This window comes from Motacilla alba, chromosome 15, assembly GCF_015832195.1.
Source record: "Motacilla alba alba isolate MOTALB_02 chromosome 15, Motacilla_alba_V1.0_pri, whole genome shotgun sequence".
NCBI classification, from domain to species: domain Eukaryota; kingdom Metazoa; phylum Chordata; class Aves; order Passeriformes; family Motacillidae; genus Motacilla; species Motacilla alba.
In genome coordinates, this window is record NC_052030.1 from 1,582,995 (window position 1) to 1,608,697 (window position 25,703).

The window sequence follows — 25,703 nt, forward strand, 5'->3', positions numbered from 1 at the left end:
CTTGTAAAATCGATGAGGTCTTCTCTCCACCCTCAGGGAGGAGCTTTCCAGCAGCTGTTGTTAACTGAACTAGGGTAAAGGTCTTGGGAAAGAGATCAGAAAACGGTCTGGAAAAACACAAGTGTATTTGTTGTCCTATCAGCTGGGCAGACCATCATAACTGGACAGACTGGCATTTCCAGAGCTGGGGGAACTGGGAAGGGAGGGGTATGCTGTCATGAGCATTCCCCTGAATTGCTTGGAATAGAGATGAAAAGGAAAAAATATGTTTCCTTATCTGAAGGATAACAAATTGCCTGGAGATGGGGAGAATCGGTTTAGGCAGATTATTCTGTAAATAAGATACTAGTGAAATAGAGAACCCATCCTCCTTGCCTAGGTTATGACACTGGCTCCAAAACACTGTGCTCTTTGTGAAGTCCCTGATGCCTTTGAGTTGGGGTGATACCAAGTCTCCCTTTCCCTAGAAAAATACCAGAGTATTCTAAGAATGTGGATTTGAGTAACTTAAAACTGCACCTCCTTTGGGGTTATATGCTGCTAATAAACCCAGTATTTTACTATGAAGTGACTTTAAACAGGTATGATACCACACTACTGCCCCTGCCATGGCTGTGCTTTTGCAGGACTTTGTCCTGCCCGAATTCCTGGGACAAGGCAACAGGGATAGGGACAGGAACAGATACAGAAGCAAGGACAGAGACAGAGGCAGGGACAGGGACAGAGATAGGGACAGATACAGGGGTAGCGATAGCCATGCGACCAGGGACAGGTGCCAAGCCGCGAACAGGGGCAGGGCAGGGTCAAGCCTCCGCCTCAAGGCTTGGGCCGCCCCCGCCACCTCCCGCCCTCAGCACCGCCCGCGCCCGGGGGTCCGGCGGCGCCGTGGCCGAAGGAGCCCGCGAAGCCGGGGTGGGCGGTGCAGGTAGGGGAACCGCCCGGCCGGACTGTGAGGGGGCCGGGGCCGCACTTTATGGGAGCCCTGAGGGCCTTAGGGGCTCCCGTGCTCCAGGAGCGACCCCCACTGTCCTTCAGGGGCTCCTCAGGGAGCTCCTTACGGGGCGCCTCGGGGGACCCGGAGCTCCTGAGGGGCCCCTCAGTGCCTCACGAGGTCCGCCCGTGCCTCACAGCGCTTCCCAGCGCCTCAGGGGAGCGCCGTGCACCTCGGGGACACCCCAAGCACCTCAGGGAGCCGCTCCCAGCGGGACCCCCTCTCTGCCTCTGGGGCTTCCCCCGCGCCTCAGGGTCCCTCAGGGCTCCCTCAGGGTCCCTCAGGGCTCCCTCAGGGCTCCCTCAGGGTCCCTCAGGGCTCCCTCAGGGCTCCCTCAGGGTCCCTCAGGGTCCCTCAGGGCTCCCTCAGGGTCCCTCGCGGCTCCCGCGCCTCAGCCCCGCCGCCCCCCGGCTCTCAGGGGCTCCTCACGGTGCCTGACGGTGCTGCTGTGTGAGGGGCAGGACCCGGCACCGTGTGCACCCCGGCCGGGCCTGGGCTTCCGCTCGTAAAACCCCTCAGGAACCTCTCCAAAAAAAGAGTAAATCCATCTTCAGAGCCATGGCTGTTTTTTAAAGGCTGTGGTGGCTCACCTTTCCAACATCAGGCACAAGGGGCAGAGTGAGGGGTGCAGGGCTGAGGGTGTCGCGGAGCAGCGGGCTCCTGAGGATGCGATTTGTCTTTTCCCTTTTTTTTCCCCCCTAATTTGCTGATACTCAGTGATAAGGTGGCTGCAGAGTAGGGGAGTGTTGGAGTTCCAGGGCAACTTCTGTACTTCCTGCCCTGGTGAGACACTGATGCCAAAGTCTTGTACCTTCTACCTGAACAGCTGGGCTGTAATGGGTCAGCTTGGTCTAGGTGATGTTTCCTCCTCAGTAAATCAATATAAATGTGGTATGGCTTATAAAACGTGTTTTCTTATATCTTTATCTCAACTAAATCAGCTTTATTTAGTTAATAACCTCATGTTGTAATTACAACACCTTTGTCTGCTTTGATTGCATTCCAGTCCTGCTCACAGTGCCTGGGTAAAAAAAAAAAAAAAAGCTACTTTGCTAAAATATTTAACACGTTAAAAAATTTGCAGGTGTGTATTTGTTTAAATATACTTTTATAGCTGTAATCTGTCCTCATTACTAAATGAAGCACTAAATTTAGCATAAAAGCTGTCACCGTGTTCCCATCAGCATGTCTTAATGACTGCCAACAAATGGAAATGAGGCTTCCACAGGAAAAAAAAAAAGGCACAAAAGGTGCAAATGCAGAACAAGGTTTGATCAGCTGAGTTAATAAAAGGCTGCACTAGGTCAGGAGTTAAATCACCCCACCGTGTTTGTGCTATTACTTTAATTGTTACTGGGGAAGTCGAGTGGCTGCAGACATGGCAGCGTCCCTCTGGGACCCATTGGTGGTGTTTCCTTTCATTAACATCCCCCATTCACCATGAGATGTGGAGATCTCCCAGCAAGTCATTTTTCAAACCAGTTAACACAGGCCTTGTTAATTCCAGCTAATGGAAGTTTTTAATCAGGATTGTCAGATGGTGCTAAATCAAGCACCTCACTCAAGTGAGAAACATGGAATATCCAGTGTTACTGCCTGTACCAATCAGCTCTCCATTCCGGTAAAATTAGTATTTTCCTCTTCAATCCTGGCTTGTCTAACTGAAACAATTGGGACACTCCTTTTTTTTTTTTTTTTCCTTTTTTTTTTTAACCTTTCAAGGTGTCCCAGAAGAATCATTCCCTTATTCTGGCCAAGACCGATGTTAGCACGTTTCCTGCTTACCCTTGCTAAGATATTAACTGCTATTGGCAGACCTCCAGTTCTTTCACATTCCCCCTTCACACTTTCTAATGGTTGTAGGAATTAACATTTGTGGTTTGGAATATGAGAAATGCATTCTGAAGTGGCCCCGACTGACACCAGGCACAGTTGTGGCCCTGAATTTCAAATATTATTGATTGTTTACCGGTGAGCAGGAGTTTTCATGCTCTGCAGGCTCAGTGCCATGGAGTGCCCTTGGTTTGCTTTGCTTTACCTGTCCTTCCTGGCAATTAGCTTTCAAACTCTGAGGAATTTCATTCTTACTTTAATATAGATGAGAAATAGCAGTAACTGTGCTTTCTATGTGTCTCATGCCTTCTTTATTTTTCAGGGTTTAGTTACAAGTGGAAGTCAGGTCTTTGAAACACAGGATGGCTGCTCAGCAGCTACTCAAGCAAAAGAAAAAGCCCTCTAAGGTAAAAAATTAAAATATGGTGGTGCAGGCAATTAGCTCTGGGTTTGGGACCTGGCACGCCTGTGCCTGCGGAGGTAGGAAACCTTTCTGTTGTCTGCACTGTTCTTAGCTGGATTAATTCCAATTCAGTGAGAGGCAGTGTGGGGCTCTGACATGATTTGACTCAATAAATGTAGGCTCATTAGGTGTGCACAGAGCTTTATTAGCAGGAAGAACAGCAATAAAATAAAATAAGAACTAAATTTAGTGCAGTGTCCACTGCATTGTTCGTGTTGGCATCACGCAGTGTGTATTTACTGTAGCTCCAGGTGCTGTTTTACAGCTTGGAGTTAAAATCACTCTGTTGGCAACTCAGGCTTTTGTCAGAGCTCAAACAGCAGCCTTTGGTACAGCAGTGTTTGCCACACCAGCCCTGGGCTTGTGTGACTCCACAATTAAAACTGCACACCTTTTCTGGGGATGGCTGTCTGTTAAGTGCCAGCATTGGTGCAGTGGAGGGGGTGGGAATGTGACAAAGGGGAGGGCACATCCAACCAGTGCACTCTGCATCTGGATAATGATGTTGGATCTATTGATCTCTGCCCTTAAATCATTTAATCCACCCACCTCACACACGAGTCTTCCCTGCCTAGTTTAAAACCAGAGAAACCTTAAAATTTCATTTCACATTTCTAAGTTACCCTCTTCCCACCTGCTGAGACTTGTTTCTAAATATAATCTGTGTTACACTGAAGAAGGTGCTATTTCTGGCCTTGCCGTGCTTTTCCAGGAAGCAGTGCTGTTCCCTGAGAACATCACCACAGAGCAGCAGTCCCTGGTGCTGGTGAAAAGGCTCCTGGCCATCTCTGTGTCCTGCATAACCTACATGAGGGGGCTGTTCCCAGAGAGCTCCTATGGCACTCGCTATCTGGATGGTAATACCTGCTGTTTGTGCTGAGGGTTTCTTTCTACTCACTGCATTTAACCTCTAATCTTTCACCTATAATCTGCCTGACGTGTTATCTTCTGGCTGCACCTGTGTGTGACTTCACTTTGGTTGGGGGTTGGCTACAGATTCTCAAATCTTCTCAAGTCTGGGTGCAGATAGAACTTCTGACAGAGAGCGTGGAAGACAACCTTGAGCTCCTGGCTTCCCTGTTGCTGTTCCTCTTGGTTTAGAGTCATTCCTTGGCATTGCCAGCCCCATGAATCAGGTCTCAGAGCCAGGAGAGTGACTTAAACCACAGAAAGTCTTAAAAATTTACTCCTATTGGAATGTTTTATTTTCTTTTGGATCTTTGAACCCATGAGGTCCACATTTCAAATTTTTGTTGGGAGGCTGAAATTAGATTTGTCCATTTTCATAGAATTGTGGAATGGTTTGGGTTGGATGGGACCTTTTAAAGACCATCAAGTCCAATCCTCTGCCATGGGCAGGGACACCTTCCAGTAGACCACACTGCTCCAAGCCCCATCCAACCTGACCTTTAATATTTCCAGGAATGGAGCATCCACCTTCTCTGTGGGCAACCTGTGCCAGTGTTTTACCACCCTCATTATAAAAACCTGACTTACGTCTAATCTAAAGCATCCCTCCTTTGTAGTTATGATATTTTATGAAAATCCTTTTGTCAGGATTTTCTTCTCCTGAGAAGCTGAGGAGCCTCAGGAACAAATGTAAACAAATTACTCTCTGCTGCTGTGGAATGCAACCGGTGCTTCCTTGCTTGTTCCATGTTGGGTGTTTCTACTTCATGACCAATCAAGGAGGCAGCTGGGTCAGACTCTCTGGGAGTCTCGAGCCTTTGTTATTCATTCCTTTCTATTCCTGTCTCACCTTCTGATGCATCTTTCTCTCTTTTCTTTTAGTATAGTTTTAGTGTGGCATTTTTAATATAATATAAATCATAATATAGTAAACCAGCCTTCTGAAACATGGAGTCAAGATTTCTCTGTCTCTCACCCTTGTCCTGGCTTCCCTGAAGACCACACTCCTTCAGTGTAAAACCGTTTCCTTATTGGGATTTGGGGTTTATTTCCATGAAAATGGGAATAAACCCCATTGTGCCCATATGTGCTTTGGGAATCAGAGCTTTTTAAGGAAAAAAAGAATTTTCAGAACCAAACCCATGTCACACGATTCCAAGAATTAGTGATGCTTTGATTCATGAACACCTTTATGATCCAAAGTGTGAAATGTCCCCATGCATTCCAGTCTATTTCTGTGTTGTCCCTTATGGCATTAGTTGCCCTGAAACATGTTCATGTGTACTTTGTAGATTTGCTTGAGGGCACAGAAATCCCAAACCGGTTCTTGATCCCCAGTCAAATGTCAGGTCTGTCTAGTGCCTCTTTGATGAGGGGTGTTAACATCTGGCCTGCCCACATCTTCAAGGGCCCCTTGGCTGAATCCTAAGGTGTTATTAATGCCCCTTTCACCTGCAGGACAGGTGTGCCTTTTGCCATTCTGAATGCCTGGAAGCACAGGTAGAGGGAGCTGTGTGGAAAAGCTTCACAGGAAGTTTATTGTGAGCACAGTCCTTGGGACATCACTTCACATGGATGTTGGTGAAGTCTGAATGCAGAAGGGAAGGTGTTTAGGGAACAGCCAAGGATAGAGTAGGGGAGAGGATGAAGCTGCTGGTGTTCTGTAATAAAGCTGTGACTCCATCCCTTCTTCTGGGGGAGCCCAGGGCTTCTGAGGAAAGCTCTGACATTTGCAAACCCAGCAATAAGCTTGTGTCAGCCCACCTGGGACTTGGTGGAAACCCAACATTTCCGCTCAGGAAGGACCTTCAGATAAAGCTTTTATCCAAAAAAGGGAGGATGGACTGGCTTAGTTTCAGTTTTTGCCCAAGAGCTGTGATAAGGATTGTAACTATGTGCTAAATCTGGTTTTGCAGACCTCTGTCTAAAAATTCTCCGAGAAGATAAAAGCTGTCTGGGATCATTGCAGATAGTCAAGTGGTAAGTGAGTAACAGCGAAACCAAGACAAGATTGTGCTGAGTAGGAGACATCTGCCCCTGCATTCTTCTTCTTCCTGAGCTGGAAAACATCGTGCCCTGGTGCCAGGGGAGCTCCCACTACAGCTGGGGGTGCTTGGCCCCTGTGCAAGCAGGACAGAATTAGTGACTGAGATCATGTGAGTTCAAGGTCTGTGGAAGTGTTGGCTGCAGTGAGGTCATGGTCAGGCCCAGAGCACATGTGGCAGCAGAGGTGCAGAGAGAGGGTAAAGACTGTCATGAGATCACTTCTGTTGTGGTTAATTTTTTTCTAGTTTCATTTTGATAGGGATTCTTGCACTTGTTCTTCAGTATGTACAATATTTTATCTCCCTCTCTAAGAACCCCACAGTTTTCTTCAGGATGTATTTCACAGTTGGCATGTTCCCAGCAAGCAGAAAAACTGTCCCTGATGTGCTAGGGAGATACCTTGCTGCACATCCTTTGACTCCAAGAGTAAATATCTGGCCATTGATGCTTCAAATAATATTTACTACTTTGAGAAAATCCATTGCTGTGAACTCTGCATCAGATAACAAAGATTTACAAGACCAGACATGTTCAGATTGAGCTCTGTACAAGGCTGATGGGAAAAGAGCCATCAAAGCTCTGGCTGGGGAGCTGGAACAGAGCACTGAGCAGGGACAAGCTCAGAGCCAGCTTTGGCCTCCAATCCTTGTCTTTGTCAGGATTCAGGCAGGCTCTGGGCTGACAGGATAATGCCCCAGAAGTATAAACAGTGCACAGATGCAGAAAGGAGAATGCTGCCTTCGGGACTGACCTGAAAAGGACTTCACAAGTCCCAAATGTTGTTGGTTGTGTTGACCTAATTCCAGAGAAAAATGCCCTTTAACCCACATCTAATGAGTATGTTTACAGATCAGGAGATAAATATTGCTGGTTAGTATTAACATGTTGGGTTTTTTTTATCCTGGCAGGATTCAAGGTTGTTTTGATGCTTTGGAGAAGCAGTATGTAAGTGGTTTTTTCACTTTTTATTTGAGTGTCCTATTTCTTCATAAAGTAAGGACAAAACTATCCTTCCATTCCTGCTGTGTTTCTGTTGGGATCTTTTATGCACACAACAACCTTTACAGCTATGGGACAGGGGAAAGACCCTGCCCTGAGTATGAGATTTGGGATTTTATGCCTTGAGCTCAAATCCTGTCCACTTTCTCTGGGCTCTCCTGTCGATGGTGTGGGAACCAGTTTGCAGCCTGCAATGGATTTTCCTTAATTCTCTGCTCTACATTTGTGTTCTCTTATGTCTGATAGAGATCCTGCCAGGCAGAGCTGAGATCTGGATCTGCTGCCTGGTTTTGTTTTCTTGAGAGAGGTTCTGTGCTTCTGCTGTCCTTCATCTCCTTTTCCCTAATCTTTCCCCTTCATCTCATGTTCTCTAGCCCTCCTGGCTTTTCTCTTGGGCTCAGAATTTATCCCTTTTTTCCCCTTAATTCACCGAACAAGGTACGTAACTGCTTCCAGGACAAAACCAGCTAGCAAGTGCTCATATTCCTTGCTGATTTTCACATAAAAACTGCCCTGCACAGGTAAAAGCACCAGTTGTGTGCTCTGTGTCAGCACTGTTCACCAGCCCAGCTCTTCCAGAGCAGGTGGAGCACTGGTTGTTCTGGCACTGATGATCTGAGTGCTCCTCAGACGTCAGTACAACTGTCAGTGTGCACAATTAACAGTGTTGTGAACACAGTGTAGTGCTTGCTGACAGCTCTAGGAGGTATTTAGCCCTTTGTTATTCATGAGAGACATAAATTAATTGTTTGACAAGGATTAAGGAAAAACTGAGGGATTTAATGCATGTTATAAGATTGTTTTTAAGGGCAGTCCCATGTGCAATTCCTTGATAGAGCACAAATTAAATCCCTTTGGGGAATTTCCTAGCAGAAAGCAAATATTAACCTTCAGTAGGGATGGGTGCTCTTGTGAAGAGTTTTAAACCAGTATTTGGGGATTTGTTTGAAAGGAGTCCCAAGGGGGATTACTGAGCATGGAGTTGTTTTTTGGGAAACTGTGTCAAGCCCGGCAAACTGGCCACTAGGTGTTGCTGATGCTGTGCTGGGAAGAATCTGCAAAAAAGGTTTTAACTCCTGGTTTGTCGAGTGTATCTATTCCTTCTCCCTGTGCAGGCAGTCGGGGTTTGATAGGACTTGCTTTTCCTTGCCCGCTAAGGTTAGATGTTGATTTTGTGTTTTGTTTTGGTTTTCTCTCCTTAGCTACACGTGGCTGTCCTTGCAGTAAGTAAATGAATACAAAGTGGTTTTCTCTCCCCTCCCCTGCTTGAAAGAGATACAGAGTCAAGGTTGTGTCAACCCATTTGTGCCTTTTTTAAGGAGCAGCCAAAATGTGTGTGATTTTTAATAGCGCTGTGACCTTTCTTAGATACAGTAAATGCAGAGTTCAAGGCTGCATGGGAATGTTTTTCTCAGCATGTCAGACTTCTGACTGAGGCCTTATTTGTCTCCTTGAACTCTGAGAGTGATTCCTATCATGGAAGCTGCCATGTGCTCTCCATTTCCCCCTGCAGAGGGGTCCTCCTTATTAATCTGATCCTGGAGAAACCACACACTGGGGCTTCCATGGGCAGCTGTTGGCCCCAGCCCCCTGCAAAGCACCAGGAGCTTTGCTCACCATCTACCCTGTGCATCATCTGAGCAGTTAAATCCCAGGCATCAATAGCTGTCTGTGAGGGCTGGGATGGGAATTAACCTCATTCCTCCAGTACCGCACACGAGTGTCTTCACCTGTCTTTGAAGCGGTAACTATTGACTGCAGATAGAGGAAGGCTCTTTCCCAGCCATTCCTTTCTCTGATCCCACACTAAAGATAGCACAGTCTCTGCTGTAAACTGAAAAATCCTTGTTAGTCACTGGTTCAAGTTGTCCCAGGGAGAATGTCCTCACTGTGCTTTCTTGTAACAGATTTACACCAATCCCGAGGTAAGAAAGAGTCTTAATTAATCTTTGAGGCAGCTGAAGGCATGGGTGAGTACATTTGTATTCAGAGTGGAGTGGAGGCTTAAGTCCTACCCTGACATAGCTCCTTGGTGACCCCATTTCTGTTCCTGTGCCTTCACTCCAGAGTGCCAGCTCAGTGAGCTGCACTGTGATCAAACACCCGGCTGAGGGCCCACCAGGGCCTCAGGCAGGGATGTTAGCAGACAACTAATGGGCATGTTCACAGTTTTGTTTTCTTTTCCCAAAGAGAAAAAATGGGAAATTCAACATTACTCATTTGCAAACCACGTTTTTAACAGCCCTGATGAAAAGAGCTGGTTTGCCATGCAGAAAGGTGTAGGACAGAAGTCAGGAATCCCTTCAGACCTGGATGGCTGTGTTGGGTAGTGCCTGTCCTTGGCCTCTCGGTATTCCCTCTTGTGTTTCTGTGTGGTTTCACCTGGGGAGTGTGATCCCCGAGTGAGGGTCTGCATCCACACCGGGGATCAGAGAACAGCGTCAGACCCTTTGCATCTGAACCTGGTTCCAGTTCTGCTGTGTGGCACCTCAGAGTCTGGGGACAGAGCAGGAGCTGAGCCATGCCAAGGCTGGGATTTGCAAGGAAAGCTCAGAGTTAAGAGCTCAGCTGAGCTCCTACTAATCGACCTCATTGTCTCCGGAAAAAGTGAATTATAGGCATGGAATTGGTGTACAATAGACCTTTCTCTTGGGGGGGAGCTGTTTGTTCTTCCTAATTGTTTTATTCTCTAATTCTTTTAAATGGAAAATTATCCATTATTTTTGTCTACCTCAAAAAGAGTCTGAGACCAGTGAAGTTCAGCTATTTCCCATGCAATATTGTTTGGATTTTCCTGTGGGAAGAGTCCTCCAGGCCCTTGTCCCCATACAGAGCAGGGGGCCAGGCTTCCTTGTGGCACTGGTCACCTGCGCAGCTTCCAAGTTTTCCTTTAGCAAGGGACACTGGGAGGATTGGCCAGCCCTGGAGCCTTGCTAGAGACTGAAGTAGAAGAGCCAGGCCAACAGAGGAAGTGGAAGGAGGAGGCAGGAAGTTTGTAATTTTGTTGTGATTTTTTCAGTGCTAGGTAAGATGTAGCTGCTAAGAGAATTTGCCAAAGCATGTGCAAGCAATAAAAGAGTTAAAATTGTCAGCATGTCACTAGATTAATTCTGTGCTCTGACAGAGAGTGTGAAAGGACTCTCAAAGCTCAGGACACATCTTATTTCTCAAAGTGATCAATTTCTGCTTCTCTCTCTTGTTACGTCTCTAGGCAGTCACTGAAATGTATCAATTCAAATTCAAGTACAAAAACAAGGTGCCCCAGATGGACATCAGCAGGTAAGGATTTGGGTTGATTTCTCAGGGTTACACTCAAAGCTGTGTTCTCAAAGCATTAAGAAGCTGCACTTTATGATTGCCCAGAGATGTTGTGGACTCCCCATCCCTGAAAGTATCCAAAGCAAGGTTGGATGGAGGAACCTGCTTTAGTGGAAGGTGTCTGTGCAGATGGCAGGGTGGGGAGCAACAGGAACTTTAAGGTCATTCCAACCCAAACCATCCTGTGATTCTGTGATTTGAGCAGGTCCAAGTCATTAAGCAGCTGTGAAGCTCATACCATCAGAGGTGAGGATATTCACCTTACAGGGTATGAACTGCTGGGAGGATGAGCTGAAATGCTCTTTCATAGCACCACAAGGCCCTCAAAGTACACCTGAGCCAAGGACAGTTGACAGAAGTGTTGCCTCATCAGGGAGCTCATGCAGAAATCAGCCCAGTTGTTGAGCCTGCTGCTGTCTCAGCTAACAACAAGTGTTCTTGCACTTCCATCAGGCAGCCTCGTGCTTTCAGATGAAGCTTGCTCAGGTTTGAGCCCTTTCACCATGATCCTGTGCCCAGGACTTTTTTTCCCTTGAGCATTTGCATACGTGTGTTCTGCTTGAGCAGCCCTGCGTGGGTGACCTGAGAGAACTTTCACTTAGGGTGCCTGAGCTGATGGTGCAAAACATGTGGCAGGAAGTAGCAGCTTTCTGCCTCTTTTTGGCACTCTCTGTTAGATATTTAAAGCTCTCTTTAGTAGGCCATAATCCTGTGGAGCTTCAAATAAATGCTATCTAAGGCCATTTGCTATAACCAAAGCAAAGAAAAATAATTAACCTGTTTTTACTTTGTTCTGCAGTTGGCACTGGTGAAAGATGAATCTTGGAACCTGCCTGGACAGCAAGAGAGCTCTGTTGTCTTGTGTGCTCCTCAGGAAGCTCCTCCCCAGCACTTCTGGAGTGTGCCCTTAGCTGCTCTTTCTCTAAACACATCCAAATAATTTTTAATCATAAGGCAAAATTATTTTCTTTTGGGCAAATCTGAATTATCTCTGGAATGACCTTTTGGCTGTGCTCTCCATTTCCTGCTTCGAAGCTGCTGTCCATTGTCCTCACACTGAGGGGAAGAGGACATCTGGGATTTGAAGGATAATAGATAGTCCTTGAGTACTTTGGGGTTTTAATCAGCCTTACTCATTAATTCCTAGAAATAAGGACAGTTCCCACATGGAGCTTGGGTGTCCTTTGTGTCATCCAGGGAGAGGCCAAGCCATCTTCCTGTCATGAATGTGCTCTGAGGCTCCAGAGCCTGTGGCACTGGATTCCTGGGCTCTGTTTCCTTGGGGATTGGCAGCGCTGTGGCAGGCTCCTGCGTGTCCCTGCAGTCTTTAATAATCCAGAGTTCTGGCACAGATCAGGGAATTGTGTCATCTTTGCTATCAGCTCCTTCAGCTGATAATGCTGCCTTTTTCACCTGCAGCATCTGTCCTGTGCAAACTCAGAGTTAATCACTCTGAGAGAGAGGTTTTGTGAGGCTGCAGCATCACATCCAAGGGGTAAGGGGAAACTTTCTCCTAAATGGTCCTTGCCTTATTTTAAACAGATTTTGGGGGAATTCCTTGCCACAGATCCCACTCCTTCCAAAGTTCAGTTCCTTATCTTTTGCTTTTTGACTCCCTCCTGCATCAAATTCTCAATGTTATTCCCATATTGAATGAATGCTTGAGCTCTTAATTCCTATGGATATCTCATTTCTTTTTTTCTTATGAACTTTCCTTTTGCCATTTCTGATCTGCTAATCCCACAGTTTGTAATGATGATGGATATTCCACCTTAGGCACTGCCAGCATTTTCCTCTCACTGTACATTTCTGAACATGCAGGATTTAATCAAGGACCACAGTGCAGTCTAATACCACAGACTTCATGGTCTTGGAGGTATTTTCCAACCTAAATGATGCTGTGATTCCATACCTTGGGGAATCAAGCTGTTCCACAACCACCCCATTTTCATGACCCAAAGAAGTTCAGCTGGAAGGGGGAATTGGTCTTAATTTGTTCCTTTCTGAGGGTCAGTCAGTAGCTTTACTCTGGGATATTTTTTTACTGCTTTTGATGCAATTTGGGGTGATTGTGCTGGGCACCCTCCAGCCTACACATAGTGTTAGGGGTCTTCCAAAGACGTGATGAAGGAGCTACACATCTTTATGACCCATTCTCATTGAAAGTTAGGAAAGTTCAGGTCCCTTAGTCACACAGTGATTCATCTGCTCTGTCTGAAGTTGGCTGGCTGCTCTGAGTTGCTCATCTCATCTACCTCAGTTTTAATCAAAGAGAAACAAACTCCTCTGGAGTGCCATTCATCCCACTCATGTCACCCATGGGTCTCTGTCTGGACTGCTGGCTTGGAGCAGCCAGCTGACATTTGGATGGGTGAAGGAGGTGAGAGGAATGCCCCTTGGTCACTGCTGAAAAATGTGCCTCTGAGCTGCTTTTTCTTACATGGAATTGAGTGAGAACATGCAATTCACTTCTCTTCAAAAACTGCAGAATGGACTTGAAAATAGCCCCTGTGATGAATCGGCTTTAGATGGGATCCTCAACTCATTCCTCTCATTCCTGAAATTGCTTAGGTGAAAGGCACTTGTTTTATGGTCCTTTGATCCAATTTAATCATGTTCAAACAAGTGAGTCATGACATTTGTATAATGGTCGCCCCAGCTCCGAAGTCTGTTCAAATGTAAATGCCAGGCCTCTGAGTTTGGAGCGGGTGTTCTGCGGATGCCACCCCATCCCTGGAGCCTGTTTCACTTCCCTGTTTATCTGGAAATTACATAAAGACATTGTAGCTTTGTCACTGGTGGTTGCAGACAAGTCAGTGGGTGCTCTGTGTGTGTAATTGGATCGTGAATATTCATGACTGAGGATAACAAATCCATTATTCTTCTTCTTCCGATTGCAGCAACCACAGGGAGTTTGTGGCTGGGCTGTGCAGCAAGGATGTCAAACAGGCCAGCAGGCTCCTGCTCAGGACCCTGTACCTGCTCATGCAGGACCTGGGGCCACTGCCCAATGACATCACCCTGAGCATGAAACTCCTCTACTACAACCATGGTAGGTGGAGAGCAGGGTGTGCCTTGGGGAAGAGTCCCGTCAGTCTCTGTAACAAGTGTGAGCCCTGTGAATAAAATAAAGCATAGAAAAGGTGAGATGGGAGAAGCTGTTGGCTGATAGCACTGAGAAATGGTGTAACATGGTAAATCTTTCTGATGCACAGGGATGGCAGATGTTTTTGGAAAGGTTTGAAATCCGTATAAGAAGTACAACTATGTGGTGTGAAAAGGAAAAATCCTTCTTCCCTGGTTTGGTTTGTTTTGACTTTGCTTCCTTAAGGAACAAGCAATGTCAGGTTTTGCTCCAGCACTTTAACGGTATCTCAGCATCCTAAAGTAATTTTTTTATGTTATCCCCTGATAACATTTGGTCAGCTCATTTTACCCTTTGCATTCTGTCCCTTCCTCCTAAAAAAAAAACAAAACAAAACAAAAAACCAAAAAAAAACCCAAAAAAAACCCAACCAACCAAACCAAAAACAAGCTCAAAAAACCAAAAACAAAACAAAAAACAAAAACAAAAACAAAAAAACAAAATCAAACCAAACAAAGAAAACCTGGAATATTTTTGATAGCTGATGGTACTCGAAGCTGGTTCATAACTGCTCTTTCTAAATCAGACTGAGGAGAGATGGAACTCAGTTTCCCTGACCTCATGGGGTTCCCTCTCCCTGTAGTTACTCCCAAGGATTACCAACCCCCTGGCTTCAAGGAAGATGGCAGCCCTGGTGACCTCTTGTTTGCTGGGGATCCCATCAACCTGAAAGTGGGCTCAGTCTCCACTGATTTCCATCTCATGAAAGTCAGAGTGACAACAGAGAAGAAGAGGGTGAAGAGGGCTGACAGCAACCTGATCCAGAAGAATGGCCCTACTGAGATCTCCCACCAAGGGCTGGACTGCGAGGAAGATGAGGAGGAGGAGGAGAGCACAGAGGTATAGAAATAGCTCTATTTGATTCTCACCAGAAGAATAGAATTTATCTAGCAAAAACCTCCTTAAAAGAAACACTTTCCTTATGGATTTACCACCTGGGTGTGTATTTTAGGTTATATTATTAAGACAAAACATCATTTGCTTTACAGAATCACCCTTGCCCTGTCAGAGCAGATTCAAATGAGCAGGAGGGGGACGAAAGTGACACCCATCCAGGCAGAAAAACAGAAGCATCTTCTTTTTGCCTTGAAGATAAAGGTAAATGCCCAGTTTCAAAGCTGAAGGAGCTTCTGCTCCTGATTGTATCCCAGCATAATGTATTCCACACAATGTCCTGGGTAAGGTCTTTCAGTGCTGTTAATAACAGTAGGTTATTTGAGATATTAAGGGAAAATATTGTTCCCTCTAAGGGTGGGCAGGCCCTGGCACAGGGTGCCCAGGGAAGCTGTGGCTGCCCCTGGATCCCTGGCAGTGTCCAAGGCCAGGTTGCATGGGGCTTGGAGCAGCCTGGGCTAGTGGAAGTTGTCCCTGTCATGGCAGGGGTGGCACTGGTTGGGTTTTAAGGTCCCTTCCCACCCAACCCATTCTGTGATTCTGTGATTCTCTAATGTTTAAGTTTTGGATGAGCAAAATTTGTCAGGCTGTTTGAATTTTGTGTCAGGTCAGACTGAACTGTAACAACAGGCTGGTTGATTATGCTTGGTTTGTTAACAGAAACATTTGATTTTGTATCAGTATCTTTGTACCTCTTTATCTCAGCAGTTTTTTTGAGATATGGAGGAAATGCCCAGATCATCAAAACTGAGTTACATTATCTCCATGTTCAACAAAGCTCTTTTCCTTTAGCTGTTACAGTTTGACTTTTGCAAATAACTTCCATGTGGGAAAAGAGACATTAAAATACATGAGAAGAAAATCCTTTTCTGTGCCTTTAATCAACTCAGCCTGTGCTATACCATGCTGTTTGACCTTCGAGGCTCTGGGATATAGCCTGTGGAACAATACCATCTAGTGACAAAATGGTAAATAGCATTCCTGGGATTGCCAGGTGGTAGGATAAAGCAGCTTCCCTGCCTGTGAAATCACCTTTGCAGGTCTTTCTCCTGCAGATTCCCCGATGACTAATAAGGAATTAACTCATCCTGCCATTTTTGTTGCTCTGGGGATTTTTACAGGATCCTCCTTCTCTAAACAGTTGCCTTATCTCACGACACTGAGGCACTTTGGACACCCCCTCAAATTTTATTGAAACTGTCTGAAAGGTTAATAAATATTAACCAGGGGAGATCTCCCCTCCTTTCCCCCACCCTTCACACTTAGGGCATGTCTAGACATAAGCTTTGGTTTCTTAGATCCAGGTGAAAAGGGAGATTGTAATTGATAGAGCTGCTGCAAGCTGATGTTCAGATGACACTTCGTGCTGAAATCTCTCTTTCTAGGAATAAACTGCCACTGCTGGCAGTGTCTGAGAGCAGAGCTTACACAATTTCATGGGACTTCTGCCTCAGTGGTTTAGTCAGACTTCCAGATTTTTTTTTTAATTAAGCACTTCACAATTAATTTTGCTTTGCTGTTTGGGTTGCAGGTAGCAAGAAGAAGAGAGGAATCAAGGAGACAGACAGGATGCCTTGCTCAAGGGCGTGTCAGGAGGTGAGGAAGCTTTAGTGGTTCTGAGGTACTCCAGGCACAGGGGAATTCACTGCCATGGATCATTGCATCATCAAAGATGAAACAAAATTCACTAACATTAGTGGATTTACTGTGCAGGGTCACAATACATAGAGGCTACAGAGTAGCAGAGGGATGTAAACATAAACTGGAAGCATTTAGGAAGAAGCTTTCCACAATCCATTTATTTCCTCTGCCCAGCACCAGAATTTGATTCTGTTCTCTGGAGCTGGTACCTCTGAGTAACACACACAGAGCCTATCTCTGTCCCAGCCAGGCTTGTTTACCTGTGGGTGGTTTTGGATTAAGGGTCTGAAATCACTGCCCTATTTTAGCTTTGAAGGGTGTATTTTTTGCCTAATATGGTCTTCACCTCTCCCCTCTTGCTTCCAAACTTTCTTTACATGTGAGTCACAGGTACCTAATGAATCCTATCCCTTTTTGGTTACCCCTCTGGGCTAGGAAGAATTATCCCCTGGAGGTACTGATCTCTTTTTTGATGTTGTTGGGACAACCCAAAGAATTAGGATAGACCGGGTAGGTTGTTTTAGATAAGTAAAAAATTAATCTCACCCTGAAGACTGGCCAGCCAAACCCTGAGTCACCATCTGAGCCCAAATTCACGTGCAGAGATTTGTCCAGTGACATGGCAAATACCACCAGACTTGACACTTGATCGTCCTCCCATTCAAATTAGCTGAGAATCATGTGAGCTTGAATGGTCAGAAGCTGCATCTTTACAGGATAAGTTAATAAGAGTAGGAAATTGCTACTAAAATTTTCCCCGCCTCTGTTGAAAAGAATCCCGGGGTGTCTAACCCAGACAGCAACTGCAGACTGCAACTCACCCTGTCATTCTAAAGGCATCTGCGAGGTATTTGCCTTGACTCTGGATCTTAGAAGTGAACTTGTGTGCCTAGGCTGGTATTTTTCAAACTTTAACCACATTTTTTTTCGTGTCACATCCTCCGCTTTCCTTCTGATCATTGTTTATTCTGTCGTCTGTGAAAACAGGAGCCTTTTTTGTTTGCGGCTCATGGTTGCCCCACTGATTCATGCTCTGACCTTCTTTTGGGGCTGTCACGATGGCCAGCACAGCACCAGACACCTCTCTCAGCATGTGCATTTCATTAGAATTCGGTAGCAGGAGTGAGAGTGTCTGAAGGTGGTGGAAACAGCATTAGTTGCTGAAAAATGGAAGAATCACTTTATCCATCATGTGCTTCCAAAGACTTTAAAAAAAATCCCAAGCCCTGGGAGATTCTTTTCTTAATGTATTCTTTGATGCTATTTTTAAAACCTCATAGCTTAGAAACTGGCTAATATTTCACCCCGTTTAGGGAAAAACAAAGTCAAGCCAGTAGTTAGAATCATCGCCTAAAGCCTGCACTAATAAAAATTTGACACTTTTTTCCATATGAGAGGGACTTTCCCTTCTTTTTTGAAGGAAGTGGTTAAAACAAATGACCATTGTGTATTCCATGTGAATCAGGAAGCCAAGCTGGTGGGTGAAGTTTGTCCTAAAAAAGGAGGAGAAGCTGGGGTGGAAGTCTGAGTTAGGTGTTGTCTGACAGGGTGGGGTGTAGGTGAGATAGGGAGGAGCAGACCTGGTGAAGTGTGAATGTGAGCACCTTGTTGCCATCCAGACACTATTAATAGTGTTTTCCAGCTCTTGGGTTGGGGTGGGAATGCCAAAATCTTCCAAACTAACCGGAACAACTTAGAGTGTCACAGAAAATTGCTGTCTGCACAAGGATTTGATATTCAAGAACTTCTGAGTTCGAAACCGTTACCCACAGTCACAAGTTGCTTTTGGAAATGTGGGTGAGCACATTTTCTGGTCTTCAGCTGGAGTGAATCCTTCTGATTGCTTGGTTACCAAAAATAAAAACTGGAATTGAGTTTTTTGGTCATTATCTTGCTGACCTAGAGCTCTTCAGGAAAACCAGGAATGAAAGGATTAAAGGCTTATTTTTGTCTAATTGACGTGGGAGAGGCGAAAGGATGTGCATCTGCCAAAAGAGAAGCAGCTCTTCCTGCCCAGTGAAAGCTGGAGCTGGCCTTTAGGAGTGGTCACAGAGAGTCTCTGACAGAGGGCTTTGCAGGTTGGGGAAAAATTGTCATGTACTCCACTGGCTTCTTATCTGCCACCTCATGATTGATGATCCTTGGGATCAAATGAGAGATTGCCCTTTCCCAGCAGAGCATCTCTGCACTTAATCATCCAGAGTTAGGCACCAGCATGTAAATTAGCTCACCTCTCCTGGCTTCAGGAGCCTTCTGATTGCATCAGCCAAGGGTTTGTCCTCCTGTGCTATCTTTGTGCATCTTCCTTCTTCCCACTGGCATTTTAGGAGCTGTGAAAAGTTGGGGGAAATAGAGAATTGCTGCCCATTAATTTAACCTCGAGAAATCTGCTGATGAGAATGAGGTCCTGCACTGAACTTGGGATAACTTCTGAGTTCTTCAGCAAACTCTTCTATATCCTCTTGTAAAGAACATCCTTGAATGTCCTTGTCCTGAAAATTGATTTTGGTCAGCTTTGTCTTCGTGTAAGCAAACATGTTGCAGTGGAATGAGTTTGGAATGAAACAGAACTAGAAGATGAGTAAAATCTGACCATGTGAACGCCTCTGCAGGCATTTATCTCCCATCAGGAAGCTGTGGGCTGAAGTTCTGGGGTGGTCCTTGGAGCACAGTCTCAGTGCACAGTGAGGCAGCCGTGCAGGGAGCCCTGGCTCGCCCTGAGCTGAGCTGGGAATGGTGTGGCTGGATCAGCACAGCACCAGGCAGCTCTGCCTCCCAAGTTTCTGGCTTCATCAGCTGCTGCCAGACGCTGCTCCTGCTGCTGGGCTGGCTGTGCTTGTAGGCTGCTGTGAGACATGAGGGAGAGTGTTGACACTTGGCATTGTGTGGGCATCCCAGTGGGACCAGTGACGGCTCAGGGGTTCTGCTCTGGAGTTCACTGGCTGCTGTAGGCAGGCTCCTGCCATGTGGATCAGCTCTCCTGATGGGAGCTGTCTGCAGCTGAGATGTCTGGGGAGAGGTTCATACCTAAGTGTTGTGAATCAGGGCTGCTTTAGGCCTCAGAGGACAGTCTCTGTCTGGCCTCCAGCTGCTGCTCCTTGTGCAGAAGGCTTGGCTACCTGGCCATGTGCTCCCTCTCCAAGGGACTGTGTGGACACAGACTTTCATGGATGATGCAGTAATACCTGTCTAGTGTGGTAGGGACCAGTGTCAGTTACCCTGATAGAGACCTCAGAGCCCTTCCAGTGCCCAAAGGGACTCCAGGAGAGCTGGAGAGGCACTTGGAATAAGGGTCTGGAGGGACAGGACACAGGGAATGGCTTCCCACTGCCAGAGGACATGGTTGGATGGGATATTGGGAAGGAATTGTTCCTTGGCAGGGTGGGCAGGCCCTGGCACAGGGTGCCCAGAGCAGCTGGGGCTGCCCCTGGATCCCTGGCAGTGCCCAAGGCCAGGCTGGACACTGGGGCTGGGAGCAGCCTGGGACAGTGGAAGGTGTCCCTGCCCGTGGCAGAGGGTGGAGTGAGATGAGCTTTGAGATTCCTTCCAGCCCAAACCATTCCATAGCTCCTGTGCCCTGCTGAGCTGCAGTGTTGTACACAACTTCTTTCTGGCAGTGAAGGTCAGCACAAGTGTGTTCAACTGCAGAGCAACAGCTTGGAGATCAAGACATTTGTTGTCTGATTTTTCCCAGGCAAACCACGTTCAAAAGTGCCATGACAGAAGGCGGTTGAAGGATGAAACCTGCCATGTGCAGAGCAATAGGAAAGCATTTTTCTGTGGCAATGTCATTATCTTGAACTTTCACAGAAGAGAAAAAAAGCAGCAAGGTTTATCTCTGTCTGTCTATCAAGAGGGTGTATCTGATGAGAAGTTCCCAGAACATTTTCTCCTCCAAACCAGCTGAAGCTACACAGACCCAAGCAATGAAGAGAGAAAGATTCAGAGATGAGCTTGCCTCTCCTTCCTGTGAGCTCAGGCCATGCTGGGAGGAGTGAGACAGGGAGGTCAGGAAATTCCTGGCTTCTCTGAGTTCACGTCAGATCCTTAGCTGTATCTTGGGGCCATTCATCCCTTCCATGAGTTATCCCTGTCTAGAGTGCAGGAAACAGTTTCCTAGTGATCTCTGCGTGCAGAGGTGAGGTCTGTCACCCCACAGATCCAGGGAGATTTAACCCTTGCACCCTCAGATTCCCTGGCAGCTCCCACAGGGACATCTGTGGGAAGACGTGGCGCTTCCGTGCTGGCTGCCATTCCATGTGTTCATGCCGTGCATTCTAGCAGCCAGACCCTCTGGAGAAATCCACATAAATTAAGGTTGGACACATCTAATATCCCAGGAGGGCCTGCTGGGTAGCAGCATCATAGGCAGAAAGAGTGTCCACTGTCTTTTTCCCCTCAGTTACAGAGTTGGAATCAGGATTCTGGGAAGTGATTGTGATCCAGCAATGAGAATGTCCATCATGGAAGTGGACAGTGTGATTGAGGGCCCTGGAGAAGATTAGCAGAAGATGTATTGGTAATTTTGTCTTCTAACAGAAATTTTTGAAGCATTATTTTTTATGATCTATTCATTAATCCTTTAAAAGCTACAAGATACACAAGGCGCAGAACGGGGCATGAGACAAAAGAGTGGCACTGAATGACAGCTTTTATCAAGAGCTGAGGAAAAGGGAGAGGACTGGTGATAGTCAGTGATGTGTTGGTGTGGTTTCCTGGACACAAAAACGTGGCAGCTTTCCACAGCATCACCACGCTGAGGGTCTCTCATAGCTCCACCTGCAGAAGGTGGCTTTCACACTAACCAGCGTGATCCTCCTGCACAGATGGAAATCAGGAGGGATTCCACTGATGTCAGTGTGACCATGGCACTGGAAACTGATGGGAGCCAGTGCTGGGGTTTAACCGCAGGGCCACCCCTGCACAGCCACCGGGGTCAGCAGGGCCAGCTGGGCATCAGCAGGGCCAACCAACCTCTCAGAGCACAGCAGAAGGGAGAGTGTTCCTCAGGACCTGTTCCTCTCAGGTGGTGAATATCTGCAAGGATGGAGGCTCCACAACCTTCCTGGCTGATTTTTATCACTACCTGGTTGCCCTCACAGTAAAAAAAATTAAAAGTTTGTCCTTATGTTTAAATGGAATTTCTTATATTTCCCTGGAAGTGCTTAAGGCCAGGTTAGATGGGCTGTGGAGCAACCTGGGCTAGTGGAAAGTGTCCCTGCTCATGACAGGGGAGAGGAATGAGATGAGCCCTAAAATCTCTTCCCACACAAACCATTCTGGGAATCTGTGATTCTGTGGTTTCAGTTTGTGTCCATCTCCTCTCATCCTTCCACTGACACCATGATGTGTCCTGTGACCCTGGGATTTTGCTGTGCTTCGGAGCACGGAGCAGCCAGCTGTCAGTGAGCAGGCAGGAATTAGGTCTTTGGGGACCCATCTGAAGAATCACCAGGTTGATTTTTTGAAGTGACAAGAGTTTGCTGTGCTGTTGAGTCAGCAGTAGCTGCAGCTGAAATCACAGGATGCCTCAGATCACTCTGATTAACATCCCTGATGATGAGAGTCCTCCACACAAACTGTGTTGTCTTGACACCTGAGGATCACTCTGCCTTATTTCAGCAGCTCAGTCTTGTATCTCAGCCCTTATTCTTCCAGCTTGCTCGATGGAACTGCACTTCTTTTGACATTCATGTGCTTGTGAATTTGTGGGGATAGTTACAAGGTACCAAACAAAACCCTCCGTGTCCTGGACAAAGGGAACTCTTCTGAGGACATAAAATCCGCCAAGTGCCAAACCCCAGCATGGGGCAGGCCAGGGACAAAGAGGGACACAGCCGAATGCTCTTGTGCAATTTTAGCTGTTCTGCATAGGATGCCTTGGGAAGCAAAACACATGTCAGGAGAGCTGTAAATTTTCTTCAATTTATGCTGGGAATTTTTGGCCGGAATATGTGGGGACATTGGGAATTGCAAACTGCAGAGCACAAAACTGGGTCCTGAGATTATGTCTGCCTAAGAATAGCAGTGTGGCTGTGGTCTGCTCGCTCTGCTTCGTCCACCAGTCTGCCTTGGGAAGGCTTTAATCTAAGTCTAATCTATTTTTAGCCTGATATCTTCTCCAGACAACTCGCAGCTGTCCTGTGAGTTTTATGCCAGAAATTAGTAACACTTGTATGATTCACAAGTTAGCTGCAGTTCTACAGGAAAACTCCTGTGGCAAAATATTGCTTTTTTACACGTAGTAAAACAGGAGATTCACACTCACTGTGTGTTTATGGTATGACCCAGACCCTGAACTCTGCCTTGGACTCAGAGTCAGGAGGTCATGGAGCTGCTGCTGCCTTTGCTGCTTGCTCTGGGCTTGTCCCACCTGTCAGCATGGTCCCTTTTTGGGGTGAGGGTGCAAGGGGCTGCACCTTGTCCTACCTGCTTTTACAGCTCCTGGCTCATCCGTGGGGCTGACGTTGTGTATGAGGAAATGCAACATTCTCACAGCACAAGCTCTGACATCAGTTATTCAAGTGAAGCATCCCAGTACGTGGGAAATATTAGAATTAATTAACTTCTGGAGACTTTGATTGTATGTTTAATCAATGGGAGGGATTTCCTGCTTCTCACCACACCGTTGAAGAGGTTTACTTTCTGCTTCAAGTCAAATAAGCACATGTTGGATCTGACTTAATCCCCTTTAGAGCAGCTTTTCTGGGGAAAAGGCTGGAGTGTTTGGTTAAGGATGGGAGCTGAAGTTGCACTTGGGGTCTGTTCCTGCTTCGAGCTCCTACGTGAGCTTGGGCAGGGACAGGCTAGGACACGTTGGCTGCAGTGAAATACCTCTACTGTTAACATCTGATTCATTGAATGGGCGATTACTGCTTCTCCAGAGCCCTCCATGGCTTCCTTGGATGTTTTCACTCCTCATCTCAGGTTCCTGCGAGGTGCTCGTGCTGCCTGTGGTAAAGGGCAGGAGAACTGGGGGGAGCTGGAGTGCAAGCAGCTGCTCATCGTGGCTATTTCTCCACCTTACAAGTATCCCATCCATGCAGGAAATTCTGGAGGAATAGCAAAGGGGTAAAACCTCCACTGAGTAACTTTCTGGGCTGTGAAAGATCCATTCCTCAGTAGAGGAAATTAAAGCACCACCTCTAGCTAGGTTTAGGCTAAAACAGAAGGAGAGCCACCTCATCCAGGTCATGGGGCTGGGAGACTGGGAATTGTGCCCCTGCTTTGCTGTGTGGCCAGCAGGACAGGGTACAAACCCTGCAGCTGTGTTAGCACTGCAGAGGTTTGGATGCAGGGTTTCCTCCTCTGGGCCCTTCACTTCAAAAGTAGAAGGAAGCAGAAGGGTTAAAACGATGTTAGGCAGAGGAAAGTAAATAGCTGCCAAAGATGCCAGTTGGAGCAGCTGAATGTCAGGTGGGGAACTGTAACACATGGCTCTGTCCTCAAGCAAACACACCTTGGGCAGCCTTGGAAAGCTCTGTCAGCCTGACTGTGCAGGGTGAGGGAGAGCCTGCCCAGCCCACTTTGGCACTTGTTTTCTCTGTTTTTAGGGAAAGAAAATTGTACTAATGCGTTAAGCAACATTGTACGGCTCATACTGAAGAGGAGGGAAGAAAAACAAATTGAAACACGATAGAGAGGGGAAGGGAGGCTGTTTCAAAGTATTTTGCTGTTAATCCCTAATCAGAGCTATTTCACACATTAGAAAGCCCATTGCTATGCAGAGATTGCCGAAGCCTCATTCCAAGGTCAGATGGAAAGCCAGCCTTGGTGACGTGAGCGGGGAATTCTATAATGACCACATCTTGTAATCTGGAGACCTTGTGCTCATCCCCGGGATGTGTTCTGGAGCAGCTCTTCATTAACTCCTTGTGCTTCCCCTGCTGCAGTTCCGGGGTTCCTCGTGCCTTGCAGTGACACTAGAGGGAGGTACTCCTGTTTGGGAGCAGGAATTCTCTTAGCACTCCTTTCCCTCACCGTTCACCTCGCTGTCATCCAGGTGAACTTTGTTTTGGAGGAGAAGCTCTGTGCTGTGGTGTGTCCCCTCAGCTCAGCTCCAGGGAGAGAGGCCACATTGCCAGACTGTGCTTTGTCCCTTCTGGGTGGGCGACAGCACACATTGCTCTCAGCAGCTCCAGATTATTATTGTAGAAATGCAAATATGTGACATGATAAGGAGGATAAGTGAGTTTGTCCCCTGGCCCAGCCAACACTTCAGCTGTCGTCCTGGCTGTCCATCTCCCTGTGGTCTGTCTGAAGTGTCTGTTCCGTTGACTCACTTATATTCTCACATATATTTATCTGTGTTTTTTAACCTCTTGGGTGGCAGGCTCAGAGTATTTCTGGGAGAGGTTTATGTCTTTCTAGAGGGAAGTTAAGCCTTTTGGGAAAAAGTTTGCTTGGCTTAGTTATTTTTCACAGACTCACAGGTAGTTTTGAAGCCTGAGATTGACCAGCTCATACTGAATTCCCTGATGTACAAACAGAGGGATGTGTGTCTTCTCCTGAAAGGCTCTGATGAATTTCACCCAAGTGCCCCCTTCTTTTCCATATGTTATGATTATCTGAGTTTGGTGGAGAAACAAATGCCTATCAGCTATTATATTCCTCAAGGATCTCCTTGCTTCTGCTATTTTCTGTCAGTGATGGGGAGATGGGTCCTGTCCCCTTGCCACCAAATCCATTCCCTGTCCCTGAAGCTGAACCTGTTGCTTGCACAACTGTTACATTCCCAGCTCCATCCAGTACTCCAGTTTTGATTCCTTGCCTAATTGCTTTTCTGGAGAACAGGATCACACTGAGCAAAGCCAAGAGGATTCAGGCACACACATGACACTTTTGGAAGCTGTACTTTTTAACTCATGTTGCAGGAGCGTGCCCTGTGAGAATGATCCCTGTTTCTGATGGTTCTTACAGATAAACCTCCTGAACCTTGCCTTCAGCCAGGAAGAGGTAATAGGACCTGAGAAGAAAAGGAAGGTCAGTGAACCAGAGAAGCTGCCTCTGAACAGCAGGAAATTATGTTTGTTCTGACACACAATACATCTGGAAGGTGTGAGTTTGCATTGTCATCTGTCTGGTACAGACCAATGTTTAACTCTTCCCCATCCCACGTGTATTTCTGCATGTTTATTTGTCTCGTGAAAACTCTGGATTGCCAAGAGACAGCAAGCACCAGAACTGCCATGGCGCTGCCAACCGGCTGCACTTGTTTGATGTTCTTAAGCTGAGAATTTATCATTCCACATGAATGGTGTCTGTGTGCTTCTTTCTGCCTCTTTCCCTCACACCCCCTGCCCCTCACTGAATAAATCCCCTCCTCTGGGGCTGGACTGTCCTGTGCCACTCTGTCACCTCAATTTAATGGCTTTATTTCTGGACGAACCCTGAGGTATCAATGCCAGCAGGCAGCATGTCTCATGATCCACCACGTGGTGCTTAACTTCATCCTTTCTGCTGTT

The 25,703-nt window shown here is 46.6% G+C and overlaps 1 protein-coding gene across 1 annotated transcript; it reads left to right on the plus strand.

Moving 5' to 3' along the window:
• The first annotated feature begins 3,035 nt into the window (after positions 1-3,035).
• On the plus strand, positions 3,036-25,621 carry HORMAD2 (HORMA domain containing 2). Its single transcript, XM_038152944.1, has 12 exons — positions 3,036-3,231; positions 4,000-4,144; positions 6,113-6,176; positions 7,151-7,187; positions 8,444-8,464; positions 9,149-9,166; positions 10,453-10,520; positions 13,460-13,611; positions 14,288-14,544; positions 14,694-14,802; positions 16,130-16,194; positions 25,159-25,621. The coding sequence occupies exons 1-12, from the start codon at positions 3,187-3,189 to the stop codon at positions 25,273-25,275; spliced, it is 1,098 nt and encodes a 365-aa protein (XP_038008872.1). The 5' UTR covers positions 3,036-3,186; the 3' UTR covers positions 25,276-25,621.
• The last annotated feature ends 82 nt before the right edge of the window (positions 25,622-25,703 follow it).

Bases quoted from the DNA above. Each gene is read 5' to 3' on its own strand.
- HORMAD2 (XM_038152944.1), top strand. From the start codon at position 3,187: ATGGCTGCTCAGCAGCTACTCAAGCAAAAGAAAAAGCCCTCTAAG. The intron at 4,145-6,112 runs GTAATACCTGCT...CTGGTTTTGCAG, and splicing joins TGGCACTCGCTATCTGGATG to ACCTCTGTCTAAAAATTCTC. The intron at 7,188-8,443 runs GTAAGTGGTTTT...TTCTCTCCTTAG, and splicing joins ATGCTTTGGAGAAGCAGTAT to CTACACGTGGCTGTCCTTGC.